This window comes from Petaurus breviceps, unplaced genomic scaffold (assembly GCF_028583685.1).
Source record: "Petaurus breviceps papuanus isolate PSGF00001 unplaced genomic scaffold, PetGlider_PUasm1.0 90752, whole genome shotgun sequence".
In the NCBI taxonomy this organism is placed as follows: Eukaryota; Metazoa; Chordata; class Mammalia; order Diprotodontia; family Petauridae; genus Petaurus; species Petaurus breviceps.
The window spans coordinates 10744138-10761213 of NW_027187336.1; the positions used below are offsets into that span (position 1 = coordinate 10744138).

A 17076-nucleotide genomic window follows, 5' to 3' on the forward strand; every position below is an offset into this window, starting at 1 on the left:
CAGACAGACAGATAGGGAGAGAGGGGAGGGAAAGTGGGGGGAGAGATTTATGGATAGGTAGCACCTTTATTAAAGTATTTATACTCTGCACCAACCACTGTGCTAAGTACTGGAGATACCAAAACAAGAGAACAAAACAATTACTATTCTCAAATGCTTACATTCCAAAAGAGAAAAACAAAATATAAAAAGGATCTGGAAAAGTTAAGATGATAGTGACAGAGGGCAAGGCATTTGTTGGAGAGGTAGAGAAGACCAGAGCATGGTGGCTGGGGTTCCTACTAATATAAGAGAGTTTTTTCTTACCTAAAGCCTAAATTTGCCTCTTTGTAATTTCCATCCATTCATTGCTTTTCCATTTGCCCCCTAGGGCCAAAGTGAATAAATCTTATCTCTCACATGATAGACCAATTTGTATTTGATAACAGTTTTCACATCCTGTTGAACCAACATCAGGTCATTCCCCATTCTATTTGCCCTATTCTTCCCTAGTTGTCCCAGCTGTCCTTCCCAAACATGGCTGCCAAGAATGTCCATAATACTGATAAGCAATCAGGAAATTTAATAAGTGTTGATTATTGCTAAAGAGAACTATCAGCAGTCTGAGCAGCACAGTGGCATAATCAATAGAATAATGTACTTGAAGACAGAAAGATCTGGGTTCAAATCCCACCTCTGATACTTAATTTCATGACCATGGACAAGTCATTCAACCTTTCTGTGCCACAAGCAACACTCTAAAATTATAAGTTATTTAAGGAGTTGTAATTGGTTCAAGGGATGAGGGGTTACAATTGATGGTCCACATCAATAGACCCTTGGAAAGTCAGAGATATGTACATATGTATTCAAATGGGAACATAAAGGAAAAAGGAAAATATCTACAAAAATAAAATAAAATAAAATACTTGAACTTAGAAAATAAGAAACCTAACCTCAATAGACCAGTCTCAGAAGGAGAAATCAAATAAGTCATTAACAAGCTTCTCTGCAAATGGCATCAAGACCAGATGGTTTCATCAGTGAATTCTTCCAAACCTCAAATGTCTTATGATCTCTATATTCCTAAACTCTTTCTAAAGATAATAAAAATGGCATGCTAATTCAACTCTTTTATGAAGCAAATGTGGTTTGACACCAAAAAGTTGACTCAGAAACAATATAACAAGTATGACACCACTCTCCTCCCACCTTCCCCAGGTAAACAGGAACAATGAAATCTGGGATTTTTCATTTACAATGCGTTTTCATTCTTCTACATTCATTTGGTAAGAACCAAAATCTTCTGGGACAAGTGGTCTCAATAACTAATTTAGCAGAGATTTGAGCTTCCCAAAAGATCTTCCTGAAACATTTTACAATTGTATTTTTCTCTCTGTTTCCCTTCTCAGTCCTTAATTTTTTAATAGTCCTGAAACAGCTCCAGAGACATCTGTTTGTTATTGTAAAGCTTTATAAAGATTTCAAAGAGCAATTCATTTCTCCTTTAATTGGTATATATTGGAAGCAGGCAAATCCTTGATTCATACAGCCACCTTTGGTGCACTGGGACATTGGCCACTGAAAACATGAGAATGTTTCAGGGACCATACATGACACAGGAGGGATAGAACAAAAATCATTCCATATCTGTGGGTCATTCTCATCAACAGATATTTATTGAAGGACTACTATATGCTGAGCATTCAACATATAAAGGCAAAGACAGTCCTTTTCAATGACCTTACCATCTAATTGTAAAGTTAGGGCATGCACAATAACTAACACAGTGCCTGGCACATAGTATGTACTTAATACTTGTGGATTAAATAATGAATAAAAATTCATACTATATAAATTGATTATTCTTGTTACCTAGGGTGCTAGGGTGAGTTGTTTCTTCACATTTGGCATCTAAGCCTAACTACTAGGGATGGGAAGTAGAATAGTAAAGGAAAGAAGATGGATGCTTTTGGAGAGGGGGCTGAAGTGGACTTTAAACTAACCCCTACAGTTCCCTCAAAGTATTTTTGGGGGAGCAGGGAAGGTAGGGCAATTGGGCTCAAGTGACTTGTCCAAGGTCACACAGCTAATAAGTGTTAAGTGTCTGAGGCCATATTTGAACTCGGGTCCTCCTGACTCCAGGACCAGTGCTCTATTCACTGTGCCATGTAGCTGTCCTCCCTCAAAGTATTGAATTAAAGCTAAAAGGGACATTAAGGATCATCTGGTCAAACTCCTCCATTTAAGAGGGAAGAAAACTGAAACCCAGAGGGGGAATTCACTTGCCCAAGATCACAGTCAAATAAATCAAAATCTCACAGACTTGAAGACTGTGAAGACAGAAAAGAAATTAGAGATCCTCTTGTCCAAACCTCTTATTTTACAAAATAGAAAAAGAAAGACACAGAGTTAATAGGAGCAGAGACTAGAATCTTTTCCTCTCTTATCTTCCAACCCAGAGCTCTTTCATCCAAGCTATTTAAATCTGAGGGGCAGCTAGGTGATGAAGTGAATAGAGTGCCAGGTCTGGAGTCAGAAAGATATCTCCTGTGGGGAGCCAGTTATGGGGATACCTGCTGTCCCTCAGCAGGACTGGGAAAGTGTGGGAACCCTGCCGTCCCCAAGCAGGGCTGAGAAAGAATCAGTGACCCAGAAGTTGCTAGTGGGTGCATAAAAAGAGATGGGACTCCCGAAATGGTGAAAGTAGAGAGCCAATGTTTATTCTTCCAGGCACAAGCTTTATAGAGCCATGATACTCCTTCCTAATTGTTTTCCCCTGAGGACATTGCACACTTCTCTGTTCCCAGGGGTAAATGCCACACTTATCTTGAGGCCCTAATCCTCACACCTATGTGTTTGAGCTCTTTCCTGGGGGGTGGGGAACCTAACCAGTCCCACCAACAGGTTCTTTACCTGAGAGGGCTTGTTCAACCATCAGGGTCAGAGTCCCATGGGCCTGTGGTCCTCTACAATCTCCCTAAGTTCAAATCTAACCTCAGACAATTACTAGATATGTGATCTTGGCAAGTCACTTAACCCTCATCTCTAAACGTGAGTTTCCTCATCTCTAAAAGTGAACTGTAGAAAGAAATGGCAAACCATTCCAATATATTTGCCAAAAAGACCTCAGATGGGATTATAAAGAGTTAGACTGGACTGAAACTGCTCAACAACAAATTCAAATCTGATTTCTCTCAGGAACAGAAGAGTTGGTGGTCAGAGTGGCAACTGCTCTTCCAGGGCATCAGTCTCTTATTTCATGATAAAGAATTAATCAGGAGACTGGTTCTTCAGTCCTTCCACATGTACCTTATGCCACAAATCCATTTCATTTAAGGTCCTCCTTCTACTCCTCAGGAATTTTTAATTAGTGCAGTTTAACAATGCTTTAAGGAAGGATAAAGTCATAGTTATGAAGGAAACAGTCTCACTTATTTTACCTTGCCATTCAAATGAATGGTCTCACTTGCCATAGATCAATTCTGCTGGTACCCTGGATACACTTGAGTTGAAAAAATGTTGTGAGGTGGCCAATTGACAGTGAGATGATGAACTTTCTACACCAGGGCTGGCCTCTCTTCTCATTGTTGAGACCAGATATCACCACACCTAGTATTCTCCTAAAAAACCATCAAGATGGGAACCCAGCTGTACTCTGCTCCTGTCTCCACTCTCAGTATCCTATCATGGGCTCCACAAAGTCACAGCTCCAACCATTCTTTAACTCAAGTCTTAACACAGTCTTCTTACTTAGAGGAATACAATCTCATCTTCAACTCTTTAAAAATCTCCTTTTTTGGGACAAATTTCCCACCCTTGGACAAATCCCACCTCCCACCCCATAGCCTTATCCTAGTTACAACCCATGTAGCAAGATTAAGTAGAAGTGGGTAGGGGCCATAGAGACAATCATAGAAATTTGGGGGTTAATCATATGAATAACATGATAAAAATGGTATTTAAAAAAGATTAATCTGTTTCTGTACAGGATTGACTATAGTAGGAAGAGATTGAAGGCAGAAAAATTAACTAGAGGGCTACATTCAACTAAGCATGATGTGCTAATGGCCTGGACTAAAATGCTAGCAATGGGAATGGGAAGGGCAGGTAGATATGAAAGACTTTATAAAAGAATTGAAATGACTTGTTGACTGTTGAAAATTCAACAAATATTAAGTGCTTTATGTGTTCAGAGTACAGTGTTAGACCTGAGAGAGAAACAAAGTTTAGATGAAACACTGTCCCTTCCCTGAAAGTGTTTACAACTTAGTCGGGGGGAGGGCTATAATTCATACATGAATGACTATAATAAAAAAGGGTATAAGTTAAATGCATTAAAGATGCAAATAAAGTGCCATGTTAGGTAAAAATTTAGGTCACTGCTAACAGAAGGATAAAGGAAACTTCTATATAGGTGGCATTTGAGTTGGCTTTTAAAAGATGAAAGGAATTCAACAGGTACAGGGGGAAAAGGAGGCAACTTTCATACATAGGAAATAATATGAGCAGAAGCATGAAGGGAAAGCTTGGGAGAATCAAAGGTTTGAATAAAGTATAGAGTATGTATAGGAGGGTACTACCAGATAAGGCTAAATCAGTAGGATAAAATCAGGTTGTAGAAAACCTTGAATGCCAGGTCAATGGAATTTGAACTTTACTTAAATTACTTAATAGACAATAGGGATTCATTGAAAAGTCATGAGCTGAGAACTAACATGCATAAGGAAGTTTATGCATAAGAAAGATTAATCTAATATCAGTGTGAGGGATGTAATGAACAACTTGTATGTGGGAAGAAGAGAAACGGAGAAGAAGAAGAAAGTAAAGGGAGTAGGAAAGGGAAGAATTGAGAATGAATCCAAGGTTTAAACTTGATTGGCTGAAATAATTATTTTCTTTGTTAGAAATAAGAAAGTCCAAGGTGGCGCAGTGAGTAAGAGCGCCGGCCCCAGAGTTGGGAGACGCGGGATCGGTTCTGGCCTCAGATACTTAGCACCCACACAAAATAACTGGCCGTGTAACCTTAAGCAAGTTACTTAACCCCAATTGCTTTAAAAAAAATTAAGAAAGTCCATAGAAGGAACTGGATAGTTCATTCTTTCAAAGTAAAAATTATGAGTTCTGTTTTAGACATGAAGAATTTGAGGTGATGACAAGACATCCAGGTGGATGTATCCAAAAGGCAGTTAGAGATTTGTAAAAGTCTCCTAAGAAAGTCTCAGAAAGATGACTAATTTCTGATTTCAGTCATTTCTGCTTCTTCAGTCAAGTCATCCCAGCTGTTTGCCTTGTGATATAGTCAATGAGACTGTGAAATACCAAAAACAGTAATTAACTTCTAAATAATAAATAAATATCAGGTATTTAAACTGAATAGAATACTGGCTAATTAGATTATTTTAGTTTTGATGACTTTCCATAGCATAGAAACCTCAGAATTATCTTGTTCATTCCCCACTCATTGAAGATGAGGATACTAAAACACAGAAATTACTTGACTGATTCACATGGCAAATTGAAGACCCAGACTAGAATCCAGGTGTCATGACTTCAGAATCATAACTAGCATTTTCATAACTTTCCTGAAGCAAATTTCACAAAATGCACTGGAACAATGAGTCAAGTCAACTTTTTAAGTAAATTCATTTGGCAGTAAAGAGAGACAGAGACCCCAGAAAATAGGAAGACTAAAATAGTATTCTCATATATACACTATGGTCCAGCCATACTGGCTTACTTATTGATCCTCACACAGAATATACCTCTGTGTTTTTGCCCTGTCTGCTGCCCCTCTTACCTGGAAATCTCCACCTTCTTACCTCCACCTCTTAGAATCCCTTGCTTCTTCAAGAATCAGTTCAAATACCACTTTACTGTCCATCTACTCTATCTATATCTTTTATATATCTTATTTATGTAAATGTCATCTCCCCCATTAGAGTATAAGCTCTTTATAGACAAATACTACTTTTGCTTTTTCTTTGTATGCTTAAAATTTAGCATGATGCCTCTTGCACATAGTAAGATGTTTTTTGTTTTGCATTTGGCATTTTGGAAGGGGGAATGCAGGAAAATTGGGGTTAAGTGACTTGCCCAAGGTCACACAGCTAATGTTAAGTGTCTGAGGCTGGATTTGAATTCAGGTCCTCCTGACTCCAGGGCCTGTGCTCTATTCACTGTGCCACCTAACCGTCTGGTAAGATCTTAATAAATACTTTTTATTATTACATACTATAAAAAAAATATTGTTGATTGATCAATTGATTCACAATAGCTCAAAAGTCCATGACTTTCCTACTTCTTCCTCCCTCAGCAGCTAATTTCTCTTCCCTAAAATTACCTTTCTACATCGTTTAGTAGCATTGACTCCTTCCTATAGAGTTTAAGTCTCTTGAGTGTAGAGAATGTTTCATTTTTTTGTCTTTGTATCCTTAGCGCCTAGAACATACTAAGTATTTCATAAAATTCTTGTTGGTTAATGAATTGACAAATCACTCCTCTCCCTTCCAACTCTGAAATTCTATGACTATAATTCTGTGGGAGGGGGCGGCCAGGTAGCATAGCGAGTAAGAGCACCGGCCCCAGAGTCAGGATGACCTGGAATCGAATCCAGGCTCAGACACTTAGCACCCACCCAGACACACCTGACCATGTAACCTTAAGCAAGTTACTTAACCCCAATTGCTTTAATAATAATAATAATAAATCTGTGGGAGAAGCAGAGAACTAGATGATCTTCAAGCTTCCTTCCAGCTTTAACATTCCTTGGACACATACAATGATAAATACAGTCTCTATATGAATAATTCCCTCCTTTGGAGGAAAACTTTGAAGTACTCTTTCATACTGAAGAGCATTCAAATACTAAGCAAGGAGGAGGAAGAGGAGAGAATCCTCCACATGACAAATGAAATGCATTTCCCAGATATTTTTCTTCAATGCCATCTCTTTATTTTGCCTCCTCTCCTCTTCCCCCTAAAAAAGCTTATAACTCACTCATGGTTTCACAGCTGAAATCTAATCAATCCCACCAGTATACTGGTGCTGATGACCAGGACACAGTCATTCTCTGATGTAAATAACTGTTATGTTTGTTCTCCCTGACATGATTTCATAAGTCACTTGCTCAATGACTCTGAAGAGTTTTGGTCATGGAAAAACCACAAACATTGTTAAAGAGACCTGAATTCACTTTGTGGTTGAAATGTAGCCTGGGCTTTAAATGAAGGAGTTGGGGCAGAGCAAGTACATAAAGAGAAAAGGAAAAAACAAAGAGTTGTAGCTCAAATTGGATATGAATAGAGCTCAGGATTAAGTCTTGTTAGGAGAAGGACATAGGAGAGGGGAGGGGAGGAAACAGCCAATCAGAGGACAGTGGGGTTTTTTTTCTACCTGCTCACATGCATTTTGCTCTCCCACTAGGGATTCAAAGGTCATTCTTTAGTCTTTGAGGTATCACATAAATAACTTTCAGAAAGGCACTGTGCCCAGAAAGAAAAGGGAAACATGAAAAGATACTAGTCCTTCTATTAACTAGCAGTGTAACCTCAGGCAAGACTCTTCAGCATGAGAGACAGCCTGGAAGAGTGGAGAGGGCACTGGAGTCAGGAAGACCTGGATTCAAATCCTGTTTCAGATATTTTGTTGCTATGTGACTAGGAAAATTGCTTAATCCCTAAGTGCCTCGGTGTTTTCTCATATGTAAAGTGAGGGAGTCAAACTCAATGGACTCTAGGTCCCTTATAGTTCTAAATCTCCAATCCTGTGATTTCTCTGGTTCTCATGTTCCTCAAGTATAAAAAAAGAGGCTTGAACTACATGGTATAAGGCATCTCCCAGCTCCAATGATCCATTCACACACTTGCCTAATCTTTTCCTATGACAAAGTTAACATTTGCAAAATGACTGTGACAATAATAATAGCAAGCATTTATATAGCACTCTAGAAACAGCAGCCTATCCACCACATCATCTAGCTGCCCCTAAAAAGAGAGGAGTCACTTGACCCCATGGATAGAGTGCCAAACTTGGAATCAAGAAGACCTGAATTCAAATTCTACCTCAGATGCTTGCTAGCTATGTGACCTAAAGTAAGTCATTTCCATCTGCCTCAGTTTCCTCATCTGTAAAATGGGGGCAATAACAGCAACTATTTTTCAGGATTGCTTTAAGGAGAAAATGAGACACTATTTGGGGAGAACTTTGCAAAACTCAAAAAGCATTATATAAATGCTAATTATTGTTCTTCTAAATCCTGTTACTTGACTTTGGGCAAGTCACTTTGCTTCTCTGTAGCTCAGTTTTTTGGTTCAAAAAAAAGTGAGGGTGTTAAACTAGATGTACTCTAAAGTCCCTTCCAACTTTAAGTTAATGATCCTGTGACTAGCCACATTTAGTTATAGAAACACAGAGAAGCTTTCTGAACACCTTCAAGATTAACTTTGGCCTTACTGCCACCTGGGTTTTGGGGTTTGGTTTTTTTCCTTTTTTTTTTTTGGAGGGGCAATTAGGGTTAAGAGACTTGCCCAAGGTCACATGGCTAGTGTGTTAAGTGTCTGGGGCTGGATTTGAACTCAGGTCCTCCTGACTCGAGGATCGGTGCTCTATTCACCATGACACTTAGCCGCCCCCAGTCACCTGGCTTTAATCAAATGAGTTATGTGTCCCAAACTTAGCTATAGAATTTAAGAGTCTATGTCCACTTCCAAGCAACTATGTAGGCAGGAAGCTTTTGGTAAAAAGGTAAATACATTTCCACTTCTAGAGAGAAACAAAACTGAAGATTACAAAAATCTATAATTTTTAAGGGGAAAATCCTTGCAAAATACTTATAGCTGTAGCCTTTTTATTTTATTCCAAAGGCACACCAGTCATCTTGGTTCACTTTCTATTGACCAAAATTTTTCACCCTAGGGAGAAGCCAGAATGATGAAAGATGGAAAGCTCTTTCGAATTGTCCAAGAAAACTGCTGGGACCCAATAGTTCGTATTAGAGAAATGGATCAAATGGGTAAGTTACTATTTTGTGATTAACTCTAGAAGTTAATTGATTGAGATAGCAAACAACAATAATAGTTTGGGATTTCAAGGAACAGATTTGGCTACAGCCTCTTCAAACTAACTGCAAAATTACTATATTACTATGTCAACATACTCTTGGCAAGCATTTATTGAGTGGCTACTATATTTCAGGCACTATACTTGACCATGGGGATTCAAAGCAAACTATACTCTGGGGGAGATTAATATAGGAAAGGTGCAAGAAATTATGTATCCCTACCATCCTTTACCCCCATTCCAAGTCCCTGCTTTGACTTAGTTCAGTGAAGTAAGGCTTCATATATGCAGAATGTTGTCCTTGAGATGAGAAAGATCTGAATGCAGATCCTGCTTCAGACGTTAATAAGCTGTTATGACTCTGGGAAAATCCTTTAACATCAATGAGTTTTAGTTTCCTCACCTGTAACTCAGAGATCACAACAGCACCTGCTTTATAGGGTTATTGTGACAATAAAATGAGATAGTATATGTAAATATTTGTGTAACTTAAAGAGCTATATAAATGTTAGCTATTTTTATTATTGTTGTTATTATTAAAATCCCAGGCAAGTAATTGAAAATTTAGACCAAAAATGTTTCTCTTTAGAGGAATGCAGAGATTGTAGAATCATATCAGTGTAGACAAAATGAACTGGATGTTCCTATCTAGGGTGAGCAAATCCCAGAACACCTTCAGTTATACTAGCCTTGAATATGTGAGACAGGCCTGAACACAGGGCTAGCAGAACTCCTTTGGAGTCCAAGCTGTATTCAAGTATATTCATCAGTCATTCTGGTTGTCTCTAGCTCCATGTTCCTCCTCCCTCTGTAGGGAGGTCTATGTGTGCACCCCAAAAACTGTGCGCAACAGAAATCCTTACCCAAATAATACTCAGAGGTTTCTCAAGGTAGGAAGCAAAAAAAATGGTTTAATACAATCTCAAGAAAGGGCCACCCTCCTGACAAATGGTGAGGGAGGAGAAGCAATTTACAAAAGGAAATGAAGAAATTACAAAGCCCTAATGTGGAATTCTCCCCCACCCTCCTCCTTACTCTTTTCTTCCATCGGCTGGAAGTTAGGTGTACAATCTAAGGGTAGCAATCCACCTCAAGTACCAGAGCAAGGAAACAGTAGATCACCCAATATACATTTGAGAAAGTACTTCTGTCCTTATTTGGCATATCTTGTGCTGAGGTGGCACTGGGGAGGGTCTCCATTGCTCTAAATCCCATATTCCTGCAAGGTCAGGTGACTTCTAAACTTAGGCCTAATGGATGTTGAAGCCACTCTAGATTTGATTTTTCAGAATGGAGAAACTTGACTGCAAATTATCTTTCACACCTACATCAAATAATATTGCAAACTCCACATTACTATTGGGCTTTCAGGTTTACAAGGCACATTGAGGAGGTAGTCTCCCCAAGCCCTCCCTGTGCTAGCCTAATTGCTTAAAATCAATGAACAGCAGAAAATATCATTAGCAATGGCTTCTGGAAAAAGGGCTTTAGAAGCCTACCTAGAAAGAAAAGACAAAAAGCCTTTCCCAGGATGTGAGGAGCAAGACTTGATTTCAAGTGAAACTACTTCAAATCTCTTGCCCTCCAAGGGAAAACTCAAGAAGACAGGACTCAGAGTAATTAGTGTCATAAACCAGCTGTTTATGATTAAACTTAAGTTTAAAATATGCTCCTTGCTTTTCTCCCTCTACCGCCCCCCCTTCCTCCAATTACATTTCATTTCATCACTCTGTGTTCCTTTGTCCTTGGGACAAAGAGATAAAATGGTAAGCTCTAAGGAAAGGAGTTTTTAGTCTTTCTGAGTCATATTCATGGGAAGAAAAGTTTAATTAGTGCCCTCAGGGTTACTCCACCCCTGCCCCAATGCAAAGCTGAAAAAGGATGGAATAATAAGGGGCCTGGGACTGGTGTGGGAATTAGGCCCTGAAGAACAGTATTAGGAGTGGTAAACCCATCCAACCCTGGTGGGGGGTGGGGAAGGAGGAGGAAGGAGAGAACTGCAGAAAGGAAGCAACAAGTTTATCACCTAACAGAGCCAGGTGCAATTTTTGCTGGAAGGGTAGAAAAGGTGGTTTGCCTAAGATATAGCCTGGGAGAGGAAGAAGACTGTCTTTTTTTTTCTTTTTAGTTTACATCATTCCTTTCCACAAGATTTTGAGTTACAAATTTCCCCCCCCATTTTTCCCCTACCCACCACCCCAAAACAGTGATCCCACTGAATATCCCCTCCCCCAATCTGCTCTCTCCCATATCTTCCCCCATCACCCCTCCAACTTTTCAGTAGGGCATGGTAGATCTCTTTGCCCCAGTGCCTGCCTGTATATCTTATTTTCCAGTTACATGTAAAATAATAATAATAATAAATAATAATAATATATTTTAAACATTTGACTTTGAAACTTTTAATTCCAGATTCTTTCCCTACCTCCCTCATCACCCATTCTTATTCAGAAGATAAACAATTCAATATAGGTTATACATGTGTAGCTAGTGCAAAACATTTCCATAGAGGATATATTGTGAAAGACTGACTATATTTCCCTCCATCCTATCCCACCCCCACTAGTTCTATTCTCTACTTTGACCCTATCCCTGTTCCCTCTCTCCCAGCCTGCCCTCCCTTGCATTATCACCTCTCTCATTCCCTTCCACCCTACTCTCCTGTATGGTGAGATACCCTATTTAGTGTGTATGCCATTCCTTCCCTAAGCCCAATTCATTGAGAAAAAGGTTGACTCATTCCCTTTTACCTTCCTGTTCTTCCCCTCCATTGTAACAGTTTTCCCTTGCCTCTTTTATATGCGATAATTTACCCCATTCTATCTCTCCCCATCTCCTCTCATTATATTCCTCTCTCATCTCTTAATTTCACCTTTTAAGTATCATCCCTTCCTATTTGATTGGTCCTGTGCCATCTGTCTATGTATACCTGTACACATATATGCACACACTCACATATGTATTCATATGCCCATATACCCTCCTATATAGACATAAATGTATATATGTGTGTGTGTATACACACACACACACATTTCTATTCCCTTCAACTACTCTCATACTGAGAAAAGTTTCATAAATTACAAGTATCGTTTTTCCATGTAGGAATATAAGTAGTTCAACTTTGATAAATTCCTTATGATTTCTTTTCCCTGTTTACCTTCTCATGCTTCTCTGGCTTCTTGTATCTGAATGTCAAATTTTCTATTCAACTCTGTTTTTTTTTTTTTTGTCAGGAATGCTTGGAAGTCCTTTATTCCCCCCTGAAACATGATACTCAGGTTTGCTGGGTAGGTGATTCTTGGTTTTAATCCCAGCTCCTTTGACCTTGGGAATATCATATTCCAAACCCTTTGATCCCTCAGTGTAGAAGTTGCCAGATCCTGTGTTATCCTGATTGTGTTTCCATAGTATTCAAATTGTTTCTTCTTGACTGCTTGTAATATTTTCTCCTTGATCTGGAAGTCCAGAACCTGGCTATAATATTCCTAGAAGTTTTCTTTTTGGGATCTTTTTCAGGAAGTGATTGGTGGATTCTTTCAACCTCTATTTTGCCCTCTGGTTCTAAAACATCAGGGAAGTTTTCCTTGAGAATTTCTTGAAGGATGATTTCTAGGTTCTTTTTTTGATCAAGGCTTTCATGTAGTCCAATAATTTTTAAATTATCTCTCCTGGATCTATTTTCCAGGTCAGTGGTTTTCCCAATGAGATATTTCACATTGCCTTCTATTTTTTCATTTGTTTGGATTTATTTAATAGTATCTTGATTTCTCATAAAGTCACTAGCTTCTATTTGCTCTAATCTAATTCAGAAGGAATGATTCTCTTCAGTGAGTTTTTGAGATTCTTTTTCCATCTAGCAAATTCGGCTCTTTAAGGCATTCTTCTCCTCATTGGCTTTTCGATCCTCTTTTGCCATTTGAGTTAGTCTGTTTTTTAAGGTGTTATTTTCTTCAGTCAGGTTGTTGACTCTAATTTCATAATTTTCTTGCATCATTCTCATTTCTCTTCCCAATTTTTCCTCTACTACTCTTATTGGTTTTCAAAATCCTTCTTAAGCTCCTCTATGGCCTGTAAGCAGCTTATTCTTTTGATGGAAACTTTTGGTGCAGAAATTCTGACTTCGCTGTCTTCCTCCTGTTCCATGTCCCAATCCTTTTTGTCCCCAAAAAAGGAATCCAAAGTCGGACCATTTTGCTTGCCTTGCTTCCTCACTTGCTCATGTTGCCACTCAATTACTTGACTTTTGAGCTTTTTGCTACAGTAGAACTCTGCTACCAGAGGGTAGCAGATTGTCTCAATTGCTGGAGTTTTCTCAGCTGCTGGAACTATTAGTTGGCTGCCCTCTCTGAAGCCTTCACAGGCTCTGGCACACTAGTTACGCACTCCAGGGCCTCCATCCCAGACAGTGATCCAGATCCAAGCAGGTTAAAGCAAGAGTGATTACCCCCTCAGACTGGTTGCTTGGTCCCCCTACAATCTGCAGGCTCAAAGCTCTGAAGCAGCTGGACAGTGGCTGGATGGCCACCACTCCTCACCTGCTTCTTGCCCCTGGGCAAAGGCCAGACTGCACTCCCGAACTCCTGGGTCCCAAAGTCCACACTGAACTGACCTCTCACTTTGTCCTTAGCATCTATGGGTTGATAATTCTGGAAACCATCACAGCTGCTGGTGATCTGAAGATCCTCCAGCTGGCAGCTGGTTGTGGCCACCCTGGGGCTAAAACCTCGGGCTGGTGCAGGGCAGGGCTTGGCTCCCAGAGTGTTGCACTGGCCCCTTCCTGCTGGCCTGCCAGACTGCCAGACTTTCTGCAGCGGGAGGTTAGCTTCTCTGTATCATTTTGTGGGTTCTGTAGCTCCAAAGTTTGTTTAGAGTCATTTTTTACATGAATTGGAGGAGGTGGGAGTGGGAGCCCCTCAGAAGTCCTGTTTCTACTCCACCATCTTTATTCCACCCCCCTACAATTACCAGAAGCCTGTCTTGGTACAGTATATGCTGAAGAACTAGCAGCTGGGGTTTGGGGGAGGACATGTCAGGAGAGAAGTGAACCATAGAATACCACTGAAGGGGAAGGAAGTATTCCAGAGAAATATTATATAGTGACTTGCCCAAAGCCACACAGGTATTAGTGACAGTCTCTGCTTCCAAATCCAGTCTTTTCACTACATTAACAAGAAAATCAGTGATAGGTGAGTCCTTTTAAAAGTGACCCCAGACATAATACCTGCTGCCTGTATTGACTGTTTCCAGGAGTCTGAGTGAGTAGAGAATAGTGTCAATGCATTTCACCTTTTAGAGTGAGGATTCCCCTGTCCACCACCACACTTGGCACTATTTGAGTCATGGAGGTTGTATTTGACATTCTTCACAGGATGGGAAATTTCAAACTGGGAATTTCAAACCCCACTTAGTAGGCGTGGCCTTACCCATGAGCTTTCCCAATGAAATGGCAGTCTGCACTGAGCTCACTTCTGAGTGTTTAGAGGAGTTCCCTTTAAACCCAACATAAAGGAATCTGGATCCATGTGGAGGCAGGGAAAAGGAGAAACCAGAACTGTAACTAGAGAAGGGAGACTAAATCTTGTCCTTGGGATACCAAAATTTAGAGGGCATAAAATTTCAAAATAATGACTTTTAAGGATTGTGCAAGGGGGCAGAACTGAGATGGTGGAGTAAAGAAAGAATTCAGTAGGGCAGATCAATAAATTGGGCATGTAACTAAAAAAATATAGAAAAATAACAAATTAATAATTCCCAATTAAATACCAAAATGGAAATCCTGAAAGTCAAAGGAGAGATTAATAAAATTGAAAGTTAAAAAAATTAACTAATAAATAAAACTAGAAGCTGGTTTGGGGGGATCGATAATATAGATAAGCTATTAGTTAATTTGATTAAAGTTTTTTCAGTTGTTCAATTTGTTACATTTACATTTTGACAACATCCACACTCCTTCAGCAACATAGAACAGCTACTTTAGCACCTAGTCAGAAACAGAATAATAATTTAAAATAGTAATCTATTAGGAAGCACACATCTTCCTGCCCTGCTATATGTGAGCTCCTTCCTGCCTACCTCTACCCTGCTCCCTTCTCCTGAATTTTGAATGACCTTCACCAGCAAGGTTCTTAATACCTGTATGGGGTCCCCAGTGGAAGCCAGTGACCCAGGGTCTCTGTCTCTCTCCCACAAGGTAGTGTCCTGGAGTCTCTCCTACCTTATATCCCACCCATCCCCCAGTTTGTACTATTTAAAATTTTGAATTATAGATTTGAAGTGCTGATAGATTTCATGCTGCTTGCCCCAGGTGTTATTCAACCAATGTGCAAAGTGATGACTCTAATAGGAATTCAAAGGGAGGTAAGGCTTGGGGGAATGGATGACATACAAAGAAATATAAAGAACTGACATTTTTTCTGGTTTGGTCTGTTTTCTTGATTAGGAGTAACTGTCCAAGCCCTTTCTACAGTCCCTGTTATGTTTAGCTACTGGGTAAGTATGAAGCTTTAAACTGTCCATTTTAAAGGCTAATAGTTTACCATTTGGTAGATGGTACAATTAGAGTCTTCAATACTAACAACCCTCTTCCCACAAACCTCCTTCCCTTCATCTACCCTCTCCCTTTGTGGCTGCTCCTCTACACACAGAACCAGGAGCAGAATGAGTAAAATTTTAGAAGCAAAGATGTTGACAGGCTTGCCCTCCCCTCTCTCTTTCCATCAAAATTTACCAGTCCTTTCAGTTCTAGAGATCCTTGTTAGGGGACTGATTTGGTAATCTAAACTAACCCATTCATGTTAAAGAGTAAAATAATTATTAAATGCATTAGCATTACCCTTTCTAGGGAAATGTACATTTGAAAGGGAGAGCTCCTAGAATTAGAAAACTTTAACCAAAAAAATGGTGTCTAATGTTGATAACTTTAGAAACCATGAATGACTTAATTTATATATGCATGAAAAAGCATTAAATAGTGACTATGTACCAAACACTGTTCTAAGCACTAAGGATACAAACAGAAAAATTGAGATAGTCCCTGCACTCTAGGAACTCACTCTAATTAGGGGGAGGCAACAACCCATAATAGTAAAGTTCTGCTGCAAAACAAATGGAAAAGCCCCAAAGTCCCAAGAATGTTTCCATGAGGCAAACGACAAAACTCAGAGGTCCTCAGGATATTTGAATATGTCAGGTGACAGCACTGGTTGACTGGGTGAGATATTTCACTTGGATTAAGGAAATATTTGTTAAATTTTCACTACAGGGTAAGAAGCAATTTGGCATGGTATTTAGAGGGCCAACCCTGAAGTCAGGAAGATCTGAGTTCAGATTCCACTCCTGATATATTCTAACTATGGCTGAATCACCTAATATCTCAGTGCTCCAGGCATTGATTTAAAATATTAAGTTTCAGACAAGTTGAACTAGTGGAAGCAGCTTTCATATCAGGAGATCCTTCACTGATCAAATATGATATTTGTAAAGGGCTTAACACAGTGCCTGGCACATAGTAGGCATGACATAAATGCTTATTCCCTCCTCTTCCTCTCCCCACCGATGAAATCACATGTCTAGGGCTATAGATAGAGAAATCTAGAGATACACAACTAGTTCATTCATCCCCTTTTGTTTCTTACCAGGCCAAACCTCAAGATACCTTAGACCTGTGCCAGATTTTAAATAACGACTTAGCTGCAACTGTTGCAAAGTACCCAAAGAGGTTTGTTGGCTTGGGAACATTGCCAATGCAGGCTCCAGACCTGGCAGTGAAAGAGATGCATCGCTGTGTGAAGGAGCTGGGTTTTCCTGGGATACAGATTGGATCCCACATCAATGAATGGGACTTGAACTCTAAGGAGCTCTTCCCTGTCTATACCGTAAGTCACTGGGGTCAAACTCAAATAGAAATGGATCTCTGGGCCTTCACATTGTCCTAAAAAGATCACAAATTAACATTATCTATGTTGAGTTGTACTTTTATTTGTTAAACACTTTCCTATTACATTTTCATCTGGTTCAGGCTGTGTGCCAGGGTGT

The 17076-nt window shown here is 39.6% G+C and overlaps 1 protein-coding gene across 3 annotated transcripts in view; it reads left to right on the forward strand.

The window, feature by feature from the left end:
• The window catches only part of ACMSD (aminocarboxymuconate semialdehyde decarboxylase), a 94457-nt gene that overhangs the window by 26239 nt on the left and 51142 nt on the right, over positions 1-17076 (forward strand). For all 3 annotated transcript variants that reach the window (XM_069067811.1, XM_069067809.1, XM_069067810.1), the window contains exons 3-5: positions 8896-8992; positions 15482-15531; positions 16680-16916. In XM_069067811.1, coding sequence (XP_068923912.1) covers positions 8896-8992; positions 15482-15531; positions 16680-16916 — 384 coding nt within the window. The remainder of the gene's footprint in view (positions 1-8895; positions 8993-15481; positions 15532-16679; positions 16917-17076) is intronic.